This window comes from Acipenser ruthenus, chromosome 59 (genome assembly GCF_902713425.1).
Source record: "Acipenser ruthenus chromosome 59, fAciRut3.2 maternal haplotype, whole genome shotgun sequence".
In the NCBI taxonomy this organism is placed as follows: domain Eukaryota; kingdom Metazoa; phylum Chordata; class Actinopteri; order Acipenseriformes; family Acipenseridae; genus Acipenser; species Acipenser ruthenus.
In genome coordinates, this window is record NC_081247.1 from 4563479 (window position 1) to 4578159 (window position 14681).

A 14681-nucleotide genomic window follows, 5' to 3' on the forward strand; every position below is an offset into this window, starting at 1 on the left:
GTATGTTGTATTTTTAATATGTGGTGATATTATTATAATGTCTATTGTTTTGTTTTGTCTATTTTGTACTATTTGTCCAATAAACGGATTTTTTTCCCCCCAAAGACATTGCTATTGATCTCACATGTTTTAAACCTTGAACTGGATCCATTATGATTTTTGTTGGTTTGTTTTGTTTTATAAGTTGAACATATTCATCTTCTCGTGTGAAATTAAACAATTTGCATATGCTGTAAGCACCCGCTCCTCCTCTTTTGACTGCCTTCAACAAGAAAGTTGTTCTGGAAATCCACGCCTTCAAAAGCACACAGAATATCTGCTGATAATATTCTGGAAGACGAGACTCCCTTTTCAAAGCGCGTAGAAACGACCCATCAGCAGCGACAGCGCTTCAAGGCAGCTTTGGTCGAAATTCTCTTTTTATATTTATTTTCTGTGAACATTAGTTTATGGATAATCGTGTTTGCTTTTAAACCAATTCAATTGTTACAAAAAAAGAATTGTTCTATAGTCCATTCATTTTAATTCCGTACATGGTCTTCTTGTACTAGTGCTAAAATATACACAGCCTTTTTTCTTTCTATATTTACCCGAAACCTCGCTTAATGAAATTTATAATTAATCACCAAATTGAATCATTCAATTTACACATTAGCTAATTAAATTGTTAGCACTATAAATACCCGCTTCACTGATCTCTCAGTTGCGTTTTGATTTCATCGTAACCCACCACCTCCCCATCTCCACCTTTCTTAATAACAGTTTTTATGTTTTATCAAATGGGGGTCTCAGCCTCGTCCAGCCGGCCAGGCAGCGAACCCTCAAACCAAGTTAGGGTTGAACATAAGAACATAAGAAAGTTTACAAACGAGAGGAGGCCATTCAGCCCATCTTGCTCGTTTGGTTGTTAGTAGCTTATTGATCCCAGAATCTCATCAAGCAGCTTCTTGAAGGATCCCAGGGTGTCAGCTTCAACAACATTACTGGGGAGTTGGTTCCAGACCCTCACAATTCTCTGTGTAAAAAAGTGCCTCCTATTTTCTGTTCTGAATGCCCCTTCATCTAATCTCCATTTATGACCCCTGGTACTTTTTTCTTTTTTCAAGTCAAAGAAGTCCCCTGGGTTGACATTGTCTATACCTTTTAGGATTTTGAATGTTTGAATCAGATCGCCGCGTAGTCTTCTTTGTTCAAGACTGAATAGATTCAATTGTTGATGCCAAATGAATGTGTATATACAGCATACTTTTCTGTTAAATCGCATACTCCGCATTCTCTACAATAAATATTTGTACTAAAACATTTTGTGATTGGTGTTTGTCCCGAACTACTGAAATATAATTTTAGGAAAGGACATGTCAGCACTGTGCTTGCATCCAGAGCGCGTCTGCCGATGAAAATAAAAATACCTATAAAAAAATTAAAAAACAAAAAAAACAGTATTTGGTTCAACAGAGACTGTTAGTAACTTAAAAACATATAAGCTAAGTGCTCCGTGTCTCTCTGTCCAGTTTGAAATTTGAATGCGCCGCCCCTGCTCGCTCTGCGGCGCTCAGCCAATAGGCAGGGACGGGACGTTTTAAAGAATTGTGGGAAATGTCGTTTTAAAACCTTGAAATCTACCTTTGCTTCTATACCTCGATCCCACATATCCCACAATTCTTTTCAATAGGCAGGGACGGGACGTTGTAAAGAATTGTGGGGTATGTTTAGTCCCTTTAGTATTTTTTTCTGTCTACTTGTATGTTTTTTCGGTATCAGTGTTTTTCCTTTTTCAGTTTTCCAGTGAGCCAGTTAAACATTGGGAGCTTAAATATTAATGGCTGCAGAACCTCCCCTAAAAGGGCTACCGTTACTGAACTGATTAAAAAGAAACCATGAGCTAGATGTTACCTTTCTGCAAGAAACCCATATAGATAAGGCAAATCAGTCAGACTGGGAAAAACACTGCAAAGGTGATATTTATTTTAGTAACTGCGCACATTTCAGTGCAGGGGTGGCTGTCTTATTTTGGGGAAAGTGTAAGAATGATTTTGTAAAGGGGCGTTTGCTTAAGAAGGGTAGGCTGTGAACTGTCACTTCCACTAGGACATTGATTTAACATCTCATCCGCAGGATGGAGCACAAGGAGGGTAAGTGACTTCCTCAGGGTCACACAGTGAGTCAGTGGCTGAGCTGGGGTTTGAACTGAGGACCTCCTGGTTACAAGCCCCTTTCTCTACCACTAGACCAGCAAGCCTCATAAGCCACCATTGCCAAAAAGGTCAGGGGATCTACATTGGAGGATCCTACATACTATCATTGCTGTAAATTCCTTTGTGAGTATAATTATCTCAGGGATGACAGACATGTGCCCCTTCTGCTCACACAGAGAAACTGTCTTTCATTGTTTTATTAAAGCCCCCTTTTTAAAGACTCTGGTTGTTAAGCAGTTCACAGGGGCAATTTTTATTTTTGGTATTAAATACTGTAAAAAGAAAAAGTATACTGTCCAGCTAATTCATTTTATTTGTGGACAAGCCAAGTTATCCATTTTAAAGAGCAGGAAGGATACGATGAATGGCTTATTAAATCAGGATCCTGTGGTTTTAGAATGCTTTAAGTTGTGTTAAATTGGATTTTAACCTTTATAATGCAACGCATAATCTAGCATTATTTGATCAAACCTGGTGTGTGAAAGATGTCCTCTGTTATTATTATTATTAGTTTATTTAGCAGACACCTTTATCCAAGGGGACTTACAGAGACTAGGGTGTGTGAACTATGCATCAGCTGCAGAGTCACTTACAATTACATCTCACCCAAAAGACAGAGCACAAGGAGGTTAAGTGACTTGCTCAGGGTCACACAATGAGTCAGTGAGATTTGAACCAGGGACCTCCTGGTTATAAGCCATTTTCTTTAACCACTGGACCACACAGCTTCCTCTGCGCTGTTAAAGAAGGTGAATTGACTGTATATATGATTATATCGTGATGTTTTTATTTTTTATTTTTTTCTACTCTTACTGATGTAATTAATTTATCAATCCTGAAATTGTATGTAATGATATGATGGTGTGTTTTTCTGTACTGAGAAGCAATTTGTTTAATTTTTTTTTCAAAAGTTAGTTATCTATCTATCTATCTATCTATCTATCTATCTATCTATCTAACAGAATCTTTTATATATTTTTATTTATAATAAAAATTTCTCCTCCCTCCCCCAGACCAATAGTTTGTGGTCGTTCCAGAACGTGCAAACTGGCAGATCAGCACACACGCACACACGCACACACGCACATACAGAAACTGTGACGTGCGCACACTGAAGCACACACACACACTTACAAACACTGAAGGGTGAATTTTGAGATTGTGAAGCTTACTAGGTCTCTTTATTACTTCATTGAGACAAAAGGCAAACCTTCACGTGGCTGATAAATGCTTGGGTGAATTGTGTCTGTGGGAGAGGGGACTATGAGAGAGTACAGAGAGGGTTAGAGAGAATGGAGCGTCCGTGCACAGTACAGGAATCAGGGGTGAGAGGAGAGCCCTGCATGGCCTGACAGTCCATTTCTCTGGGATGGTGACAACTTCTCTGTCTCTCACAAAGTCATTTCCATTGCTCCTTTCACTCTCTGTCTCTTATAGAGAGACAGTTTTCTTCTCCTCAATCTCCAATTCTTTCTCAAGTGTGCAATCTTTCAACATACCTGTCCTATAGCTCTGCTAACTCTATATCCTCTTCTCATCTCTCCCCTATAGCCCTGCTAACTCTATATCCTCTTCTCATCTCTCTCCTATAGCCCTGCTAACTCTATATCCTCTTCTCACCTCTCTCCTCTAGCCCTGCTAACTCTATATCCTCTTCTCATCTCTCCCCTATAGCCCTGCTAACTCTATATCCTCTTCTCACCTCTCCCCTATAGCCCTGCTAACTCTATATCCTCTTCTCACCTCTCTCCTCTAGCCCTGCTAACTCTATATCCTCTTCTCATCTCTCTCCTCTAGCCCTGCTAACTCTATATCCTCTTCTCATCTCTCTCCTATAGCCCTGCTAACTCTATATCCTCTTCTCACCTCTCTCCTCTAGCCCTGCTAACTCTATATCCTCTTCTCATCTCTCCCCTATAGCCCTGCTAACTCTATATCCTCTTCTCACCTCTCCCCTATAGCCCTGCTAACTCTATATCCTCTTCTCACCTCTCTCCTCTAGCCCTGCTAACTCTATATCCTCTTCTCATCTCTCTCCTCTAGCCCTGCTAACTCTATATCCTCTTCTCACCTCTCTCCTCTAGCCCTGCTAACTCTATATCCTCTTCTCATCTCTCTCCTCTAGCCCTGCTAACTCTATATCCTCTTCTCACCTCTCTCCTCTAGCCCTGCTAACTCTATATCCTCTTCTCATCTCTCTGCTATAGCCCTGCTAACTCTATATCCAGTCCATATTAACTCTGCTCTCTGCTGTGAGACTAACTCTAGATCTAGTTAATACTAAATCTGCTCTCCTCCACTCTGCCCTGTCAAAGCCCAGGCCCCTCCCTCTAGAGCACAGCCCCGTGTGATTCCAGGAAATCACACACTCTGAGTTTCGTTTTCTTGTGTTATCAACCTCTGCCTCTCGCAGTTTCTGTCTGCAGCTCTGGCATTACACAAAACGTCAGAACTAAACATTTCTGTGTCTCTCATTGGTGATAGTGGCAGTCTCTCTGTGCTAGTGATTCTCTCTCTCTCTCTCTCTCTCTCTCTCTCTCTCTCTCTCTCTCGCTCGCTCGTTTACATCTCTGGCAGTTCACATAATGGCTGAAGCAATCACTTCCCTGTCTGAGGAGCAGTTCAGCTGCTCCGTGTGTCTGGAGATTTTTAAGGATCCGGTCACCCTCCCCTGTGGACACAGTTACTGCATGGAGTGCATTGATTACCACTGGAAACAACCTGAGCAGAGAGGCGCCATCAGCTGCCCCCAGTGCCGACACAACTTCTCTCCTAAACCCGTCTTGAGAAAGAACTTTGTCTTGGCTGATGTTGTGGAGAGACTGAAGCAGAGGGGACTCAGCCCCTCTCTCTCCGCTCACAGTCTCACTGGGACTGGACACGTGCCCTGTGACTTCTGCACTGGGAGAAAACTGGGAGCGGTGAGATCCTGTCTGACTTGCAGCGCCTCCTACTGCCCAGAGCACCTCAAACCTCACTTCACGGTCTTGTCTTTCAAGAGGCACCAGCTGGTGGAGGCCACTGGAGATCTGATTCAGACTCTGTGCCAGCAGCACCACAGACCTCTGGAGGTGTTCTGTAGGACGGACTGGAGCTTTGTGTGTCTGCTGTGTGCAGCCACCAAACACAGGAGACACTGTACAGTCACCCCTGAGGATGAGAGAGCCAGCACACAGGTGAGAGGGGCACGGGGAGGGTACTCTATTACAGGAGCCACTGTACAGTCACCCCTGAGGATGAGAGAAACAGCACACAGGTGAGAGGGGCACAGGGAGGGTACTCTATTACAGGAGCCACTGTACAGTCACCCCTGAGGATGAGAGAAACAGCACACAGGTGAGAGGGGCACAGGGAGGGTACTCTATTACAGGAGCCACTGTACAGTCACCCCTGAGGAAGAGAGAGCCAGCACACTGGTGAGAGGGGCACGGGGAGGGTACTCTATTACAGGAGCCACTGTACAGTCACCCCTGAGGAAGAGAGAGAGCCAGCACACAGGTGAGAGGGGCACAGGGAGGGTACTCTATTACAGGAGCCACTGTACAGTCACCCCTGAGGATGAGAGAGCCAGCACACAGGTGAGAGGGTCACGGTGAGGGTACTCTATTACAGGAGGCACTGTACAGTCACCCCTGAGGAAGAGAGAGCCAGCACACAGGTGAGAGGGGCACGGGGAGGGTACTCTATTACAGGAGCCTCTGTACAGTCACTCCTGAGGATGAGAGAGCCAGCACACAGGTGAGAGGGGCACGGGGAGGGTACTCTATTACAGGAGCCACTGAGGAAGAGAGAGCCAGCACACAGGTGAGAGGGGCATGGGGAGGGTACTCTATTACAGGAGCCTCTGTACAGTCACCCCTGAGGAAGAGAGAGCCAGCACACAGGTGAGAGGGGCACGGGGAGGGTACTCTATTACAGGAGCCACTGTACAGTCACTCTTGTGGAAGAGAGAGCCAGCACACAGGTGAGAGGGGCACGGGGAGGGTACTCTATTACAGGAGCCTCTGTACAGTCACCCCTGAGGAAGAGAGAGACAGCACATAGGTGAGAGGGGCACGGGGAGGGCACTCTATTACAGGAGCCTCTGTACAGTCACCCCTGAGGATGAGAGAGCCAGCACACAGGTGAGAGGGGCACGGGGAGGGTACTCTATTACAGGAGCCACTGTACAGTCACCCCTGAGGATGAGAGAGGCAGCACACAGGTGAGAGGGGCACGGGGAGGGTACTCTATTACAAGAGCCTCTGTACAGTCACCCCTGAGGAAGAGAGAGACAGCACACAGGTGAGAGGGGCACGGGGAGGGTACTCTATTACAGGAGCCACTGTACAGTCACCCCTGAGGATGAGAGAGGCAGCACACAGGTGAGAGGGGCACGGGGAGGGTACTCTATTACAAGAGCCACTGTACAGTCACCCCTGAGGAAGAGAGAGAGACAGCACACAGGTGAGAGGGGCACGGGGAGGGTACTCTATTACAGGAGCCACTGTACAGTCACCCCTGAGGAAGAGAGAGAGACAGCACACAGGTGACAGGGGCACGGGGAGGGTACTGATTTTCATCTCTATTACAGGAGCAAAACTCCAAGAGAAATTTAACCTTTTTGTATCTATCTTTTTACATTGTGTCTGTCCCACCACACCATGTCTATCTCCCTATACTGTCCATATCTAAGCACTGTGTCTATCTCTAGCACTGTGTGTGTCTATCTCTGTACACTGTGTCTATCTCTAGCACTGTGTGTGTCTATCTCTGTACACTGTGTCTATCTCTAGCACTGTGTGTGTCTATCTCTGTACACTGTGTCTATCTCTAGCACTGTGTGTGTCTATCTCTGTACACTGTGTCTATCTCTAGCACTGTGTGTGTCTATCTCTGTACACTGTGTCTATCTGTAGCACTGTGTGTGTCTATCTCTGTACACTGTGTCTATCTCTAAGCACTGTGTGTGTCTATCTCTGTACACTGTGTCTATCTCTAGCACTGTGTGTGTCTATCTCTGTACACTGTGTCTATCTCTAGCACTGTGTGTGTCTATCTCTGTACACTGTGTCTATCTCTAGCGCTGTGTGTGTCTATCTCTGTACACTGTGTCTATCTCTAGCACTGTGTGTGTCTATCTCTGTACACTGTGTCTATCTCTAGCACTGTGTGTGTCTATCTCTGTACACTGTGTCTATCTCTAGCACTGTGTGTGTCTATCTCTGTACACTGTGTCTATCTCTAGCGCTGTGTGTGTCTATCTCTGTACACTGTGTCTATCTCTAGCACTGTGTGTGTCTATCTCTGTACACTGTGTCTATCTCTAGCACTGTGTGTGTCTATCTCTGTACACTGTGTCTATCTCTGTACACTGTGTCTATCTCTAGCACTGTGTGTGTCTATCTCTGTACACTGTGTCTATCTCTAAGCACTGTGTGTGTCTATCTCTGTACACTGTGTCTATCTCTAAGTGCTGTGTGTGTCTATCTCTGTACACTGTGTCTATCTCTAGCACTGTGTGTGTCTATCTCTGTACACTGTGTCTATCTCTAGCACTGTGTGTGTCTATCTCTGTACACTGTGTCTATCTCTAGCACTGTGTGTGTCTATCTCTGTACACTGTGTCTATCTCTAGCACTGTGTGTGTCTATCTGTACACTGTGTCTATCTCTAGCACTGTGTGTGTCTATCTCTGTACACTGTGTCTATCTCTAGCACTGTGTGTGTCTATCTCTGTACACTGTGTCTATCTCTAGCACTGTGTCTATCTCTGTACACTGTGTCTATCTCTAGCACTGTGTGTGTATCTCTAGCACTGTGTGTGTCTATCTCTGTACACTGTGTCTATCTCTGTACACTGTGTCTATCTCTAGCACTGTGTGTGTCTATCTCTGTACACTGTGTCTATCTCTAGCACTGTGTGTGTCTATCTCTGTACACTGTGTCTATCTCTAGCACTGTGTGTGTATCTCTAGCACTGTGTGTGTATCTCTAGCACTGTGTGTGTCTATCTCTGTACACTGTGTCTATCTCTAGCACTGTGTGTGTCTATCTCTGTACACTGTGTCTATCTCTAAGCACTGTGTCTATCTCTAGCACTGTGTGTGTCTATCTCTGTACACTGTGTCTATCTCTAGCACTGTGTGTGTCTATCTCTGTACACTGTGTCTATCTCTAGCACTGTGTGTGTCGATCTCTGTACACTGTGTCTATCTCTAAGCACTGTGTGTGTCTATCTCTAGCACTGTGTGTGTCTATCTCTGTACACTGTGTCTATCTCTAGCACTGTGTGTGTCTATCTCTGTACACTGTGTCTATCTCTAGCACTGTGTGTGTCTATTTCTGTACACTGTGTCTATCTCTAGCACTGTGTGTGTCTATCTCTGTACACTGTGTCTATCTCTGTACACTGTGTGTGTCTATCTCTGTACACTGTGTCTATCTCTAGCACTGTGTGTGTCTATCTCTGTACACTGTGTCTATCTCTAGCACTGTGTGTGTATCTCTAGCACTGTGTGTGTCTATCTCTGTACACTGTGTCTATCTCTAGCACTGTGTGTGTCTATCTCTGTACACTGTGTCTATCTCTAAGCACTGTGTCTATCTCTAGCACTGTGTGTGTCTATCTCTGTACACTGTGTCTATCTCTAGCACTGTGTGTGTCTATCTCTGTACACTGTGTCTATCTCTAGCACTGTGTGTGTCGATCTCTGTACACTGTGTCTATCTCTAGCACTGTGTGTGTCTATCTCTGTACGCTGTGTCTATCTCTAAGCACTGTGTGTGTCTATCTCTAGCACTGTGTGTGTCTATCTCTGTACACTGTGTCTATCTCTAGCACTGTGTGTGTCTATCTCTGTACACTGTGTCTATCTCTAGCACTGTGTGTGTCTATTTCTGTACACTGTGTCTATCTCTAGCACTGTGTGTGTCTATCTCTGTACACTGTTTCTATCTCTGTACACTGTGTGTGTCTATCTCTGTACACTGTGTCTATCTCTAGCACTGTGTGTGTCTATCTCTGTACACTGTGTCTATCTCTAGCACTGTGTGTTTCTTTACTTCAGGCCATATGCATAAAAGACGCTTCACCAAAATAAAAGCACTTTTTGGAAGCTTCTCTTTTTTTTTTTGGAGATATTTATTTTTATTTATTTCTTAGCAGATGCCCTTATCCAGGGCGACTTACAATTATTACAAGATATCACATTATTTTTACATACAATTCCCCATTTATACAGTTGGGTTTTTACTGGAGCAATCTAGGTAAAGTACCTTGCTCAAGGGTACAGCAGCAGCGTCCCCCACCTGGGATTGAACCCACGACCCTCCGGTCAAGAGTGCAGAGCCCTAACCACTACTCCACACTGCTGCCCTGCGAGTCTCTGTGTGAGACTCAGTCCCAGCCCTTATAAAAGTTCACCATAGTAAATCTGCATTATAATTTCACACTTTCACCAGGTTTACTAATATAATTTTTTTTAACACACATTTACCTTGCTATCACAGCTTTCTTATGTTCAATTGAGTAAGCCTCACCATGCTGTGCTGCACTGTGCTATATGACAATACCATAATAATGATATAGGACTTTCATAAGAGTGACGTCTCCATCTCTCTATCTCCTCTCTACACTTACACAAGTTCACCAGAGTAAGTTTGCATGGAAATGTTGTACTTTCACTGTGCTTTCTCCTATATTTCTACCACACATTGACTCGCTTTTCCTGTGTTCTACTGTGTTTTTGCTATGAGTGTATACGCCTCGCCATGCTTTCACTGTGCTTCGCTACACTATATTGTGATAACGCCATGATTTAAACAGTTGGTCTTAGACAATCTGCATTTAAATGCAGCTTTTAAATCTGACAAATGTGAGCGTTCTTTCACCTTCATTTGAAAAAGTCCAAATCTCGGTCCAAATTTGGTTGAGGAGAACACGTACAAAATAATTGGCTCCGCTATCTTTAAAAACAAGACAAGTTTGTGACACGGTGTCTTTTGCTGGTGATGCAGGCAGTGGAGCTGCACTCGTGTGTGTGGTGGAAGGAGGGCGTTCAGCTGGCGAAGCAGGCGTACGACACGCTCAAGGCCTGGATCCCCAAGCGAGAGGCCTCTGCCAGCCAGCTGAGGTACATCGCCCAGCAGCTGGAAAGGATGAGACGAGAAGCCAACTACAGCCGCAAAGTGAGGGGTCTGGCCGCTGTGGGGGCCTTTGTTTCGGCGGTGTGCACTGCAGGCCTGGGCGCGCCTCTGCTGGGGGCGGTGGCTGGGGGCGTGGCAGTCACGACAGCTATGACGGCCATATGGGGCGTGGCGCAGAGAGTAGAGAGCTTCAAGACCAGCGACTGCATGAAGACCGCCAGGAAGATCACAGAGACCGACAAGGAGGCCGCCAAAAAGGTGGTCAGGCTGATGAAGGAGCTGGACAAGATGGCCGAAAGGATCGCAGCCTCTCAAAGGTGTGTCGACAGCCCAGAGCTGCTCGGGAAGGAGCACGTCTTCACAAGATTGGTCTCCGCAGGGCTGTTCGCTGGTACAACCCTCCTGACCGCGCGAAACGTGAACAAGATGGCCTTCCTGATGGGCAAGCTGGCAAAGAACATGAGGGCCATCAGCGGGCCTGGCGAGACAGCGGCCTGCGGGCCCAGGGTACGGTGTTTGTGAACAACTCATGTATCTGTTCGTTGTGTCTGATTGTTTTTCAGTCATCACCCTGCCCAACTAAGATCCCACTGCAGTGATGCCAAAAATATTCAATTTCCAACATTGATATTGTCAAACAATATTGTAGACGAGCAGGGCACTTAAAATCACCTTGGATCAATACAGGAAGCAACTCAGATCTTTAGATAACACCAGAGGTGTTTATTTGGCAGAGTTTATTTGACAGCAGTGACTCACCACTCACTGACACAAGCGCACGCACACACACAGGCACCTCCACACTCTTGCGGACGCACACACCTCTCAGGGTGATTTTCACCAATTAATAACAAATCACAGAAACACTCCCAAATGAACCATAAACACGTAAAACAATAACTGGAACAATTATCACAAAAACAGTAATCCAATATTTACAATAATCAACAAAAAATCCCAACCCTTCACATGTCTGCTCTGGCAATATCCATGTATGACAAATACATACCGATATAAAAAACGAGCAAGACGGGCTGAATGGCCTCCTCTCGCCTGTAACCTTTCTTATGTTCTAATGCTTTGTATAATAAATATTTTGATTAATATTACATTTAAAAAGTTAAATACATGTTTCAATGCAATTAAATATATAATTTATGTACTGTATGATTATATATAGGGAGAGGGAGAGAGAGAGTTAATGCTTAATCAATGTCTAAGGTCAACAACACATTATACATTTCAGTAAAAAAATACATTAAAAACTCATTTTTAATGCATTTTTATTCAGTTCCCAAATATTTATAATATTTACACCAATTTGTTGATAAATATATTTATTATATTTAAACAGCATCCATAAATAATGTTTTATAAATGTATGACAGAGTCATTGGAGGCTGTGTGGTCCAGTGGTTAAAGAAAAGGGCTTGTAACCAGGAGGTCCCCGGTCCAAATCCCACCTCAGCCACTGACTTATTGTCTGACTCTGAGCAAGTCACTTAACCTCCTTGTGCTCCGTCTTTCGGGTGAGATGTAATTGTAAGTGACTCTGCAGCTGATGCATAGTTCACACACCCTAGTCTCTGTAAGTCGCCTTAGATAAAGCCGTCTGCTAAATAAACAAATAATAATAATAATAATAATAATTCAATTTAAGGGCTCATATATACTTGAGTTGTTTGTTTCTAGTTTGGTGACATTAAGGGGTATTTTTCTTTTTTTAGAAACATGGTGCTATTGACACCTTGGAGTGAATGCCCTTGTGAACTCCCCCAATGTGTTTATATGACATCATGTTAAACTGCAGTACTGTATAATCATATTGATCATTAAGATAGTCTTTTTCACCCCAGTGAAGCAGAGTAGAGACTGTAAGGAGGATCCAGTGTGCAGCACAAATTCATGATTCTTCTTCTGTCAAAGAAAAACTGCATTGGTCAAAACAGCAAAAACTGAAATCGGATCAAACTGACATCTGAAAAGTGCAGCTCTAGTGACAACTGAAATATACATTTATAGTAATAAAAAAAGCTTGTAGTTCAGCAGAGTGAGTTCCTGCTGGTTGTAAGAGGCGCTGTTGTTTTTTTGTCTCCTGTACAGTTGGTCTTCTCGGTAGTTGGGCTGGGATTTGACATCACGGTCCTGGTTAGTGCTGCCCTGGAACAGGCCGCAAAACAAGGGAATGAGGCCGCCCACATGTTAAGACAAGCGGCGGACCAAAGTGAAGAAAGCCTGAAAGAGCTCAAGAACACCCTGGGTGAAATTGAGTGAGGTGTGACACTGTTTGGAACACCCTGGTGAAATTGAGTGAGGTGTGACGCTGTTTGGAACACCCTGGGTGAAATTGAGTGAGGTGTGACGCTGTTTGGAACACCCTGGGTGAAATTGAGTGAGGTGTGATGCTGTTTGGAACACCCTGGGTGAAATTGAGTGAGGTGTGACGCTGTTTGGAACACCCTGGGTGAAATTGAGTGAGGTGTGACGCTGTTTGGAACACCCTGGGTGAAATTGAGTGAGGTGGGACGCTGTTTGGAACACCCTGGGTGAAATTGAGTGAGGTGTGACGCTGTTTGGATCACCCTGGGTGAAATTGAGTGAGGTGTGACGCTGTTTGGAACACCCTGGGTGAAATTGAGTGAGGTGTGACGCTGTTTGGAACACCCTGGGTGAAATTGAGTGAGGTGGGACGCTGTTTGGATCACCCTGGGTGAAAATGAGTGAGGTGTGACGCTGTTCTCAACACAAAAATAGTTTGACTTTCAATTCATTCTGTTTGATGGAGAAGCACATATTGAACAGTTATTATGTGATTATCAGAAGTAGGTCATGGTGGCGCCACCTAGTGACAACAATTAGTAACTGTTGCATTTGCATCTCCATGTCCATGGTGCCCTTAACAACCGCATGCAATTTCACCGCTGTGTCCTACCGTTTGTGAGATATGGTGTGTTGATGTGGTTACTTACTTTCTAATCACCCTCTCTCTCTCTCTCTCTCTCTCTCTCTCTCTCTCTCTCTCTCTCTCTCTCTCTCTCTCTCTCTCTCTCTCTCTCTCTCTCTCTCTCTCTCTCTCTCTCTCTCTCTCTCTCTCTCTCTCTCTCTCTCTCTCTCTCTCTCTCTCTCTCTCTCTCTCATGATTAAAATATATATTATGTATAAGCTGTTACAGAGGGATGTGAACACGCTGCCTCAGCACCAACAGCGATGATGCTAAAGAGGAATTCTCAGTCCGCTGGTTTGCAGAGAGGGTTCTCAAGCCTTTACGCTGAGAGGGGTCCGATGGATGGACGGATATCAGAAAACCAGAAAATGGATTCATATTTTATTTTGCTTTATTTTTTTCAATAAAGAGGAAGAATTTCCACCATTGATATGTTGCTTATCTTTACATTCCAAAAAGTAAGATTTCGATTTTTTTTATAATTTGCTTCTCTCTCTTTTTCACCCCTCATGTTTTTGGTTAGCTTCACCGGTACACATTCATTTGTAAAAATGAGGTGTCTGTATAATTTGTATACGAAGACCTGGACATTGTTTTCCTTTACAATTGATTGAAATATCGCTGTGATTAATTAACCTGTGTAAATGATTATAACAATTGAGCAATTGTGTGCATTTTGGGGTATAAGGGAGCCCAGGTTTTACCCTGTGATGCTTCGATACAGACCAGTGTGGTCACATCAGCTCTTTCCTTTATTCTAAATAAAGTGCTTTTGTGTGCAATTGTGGAACATTGCGTTTATTTTTTGGAAGTTAAATTCATGACCTGCATGTGATGCACACCTTATAGAATATTATCACATGTGTGAGACATCCTTTCATGTGTATGCTTATCTTAAAATCCTGAACAGCCAAGAATATATCAGTTCACAGCAGCAGTGTGTCTGTGCATGTCTCTGCGTGTGTGTGTGTCTGTATAGAGCTGCAGTTCACAGCAGCAGTGTGTCTGTGCATGTCTCTCTGTGCGTGTCTGTCTGTATAGAGCTGCAGTTCACAGCAGCAGTGTGTCTGTGCATGTCTCTCTGTGTGTCTGTTTGTATAGAGCTGCAGTTCAGTGTAGCAGTGTGTCTGTGCATGTCTCTCTGTGTGTCTGGTTGTATACAGCTGCAGTTCACAGCAGCAGTGTGTCTGTGCATGTCTCTCTGTGTGTCTGTCTGTATAGAGCTGCAGTTCAGTGTAGCAGTGTGTCTGTGCATGTCTCTCTGTGTGTGTCTGTCTGTATAGAGCTGCAGTTCACAGCAGCAGTGTGTCTGTGCATGTCTCTCTATGTGTGTCTGTCTGTATAGAGCTGCAGTTCAGAGTAGCAGTGTGTCTGTGCATGTCTCTCTATGTGTGTCTGTCTGTACAGAGCTGCAG

The 14681-nt window shown here is 44.3% G+C and overlaps 1 protein-coding gene across 4 annotated transcripts; it reads left to right on the forward strand.

The window, feature by feature from the left end:
* The first annotated feature begins 1711 nt into the window (after positions 1 to 1711).
* On the forward strand, positions 1712 to 14048 carry LOC131725043 (E3 ubiquitin-protein ligase TRIM56-like). Of its 4 annotated transcripts, none has more exons than XM_059018428.1 (5): positions 1712 to 2132; positions 4773 to 5371; positions 10194 to 10829; positions 12426 to 12597; positions 13486 to 14048. In XM_059018428.1, exons 1-4 carry the CDS (start codon positions 2117 to 2119, stop codon positions 12594 to 12596), a joined length of 1422 nt encoding a protein of 473 aa, XP_058874411.1. In that variant the 5' UTR covers positions 1712 to 2116; the 3' UTR covers position 12597; positions 13486 to 14048. The 4 variants fall into 4 exon arrangements, with proteins under 4 accessions (XP_058874411.1, XP_058874412.1, XP_058874413.1 ...); XM_059018429.1 differs by having other exon boundaries at positions 13519 to 14048; XM_059018430.1 differs by lacking the exon at positions 1712 to 2132 and adding an exon at positions 2139 to 2318.
* Positions 14049 to 14681: the final 633 nt, after the last annotated feature.

What these genes read in the sequence shown, in the direction of transcription:
- LOC131725043 (XM_059018428.1), top strand. An exon ending in ATGAGAGAGCCAGCACACAG is followed by an intron (nt 5,372 to 10,193) that starts GTGAGAGGGGCA and finishes CTGGTGATGCAG; the next exon opens with GCAGTGGAGCTGCACTCGTG. An exon ending in CAGCGGCCTGCGGGCCCAGG is followed by an intron (nt 10,830 to 12,425) that starts GTACGGTGTTTG and finishes TCTCCTGTACAG; the next exon opens with TTGGTCTTCTCGGTAGTTGG.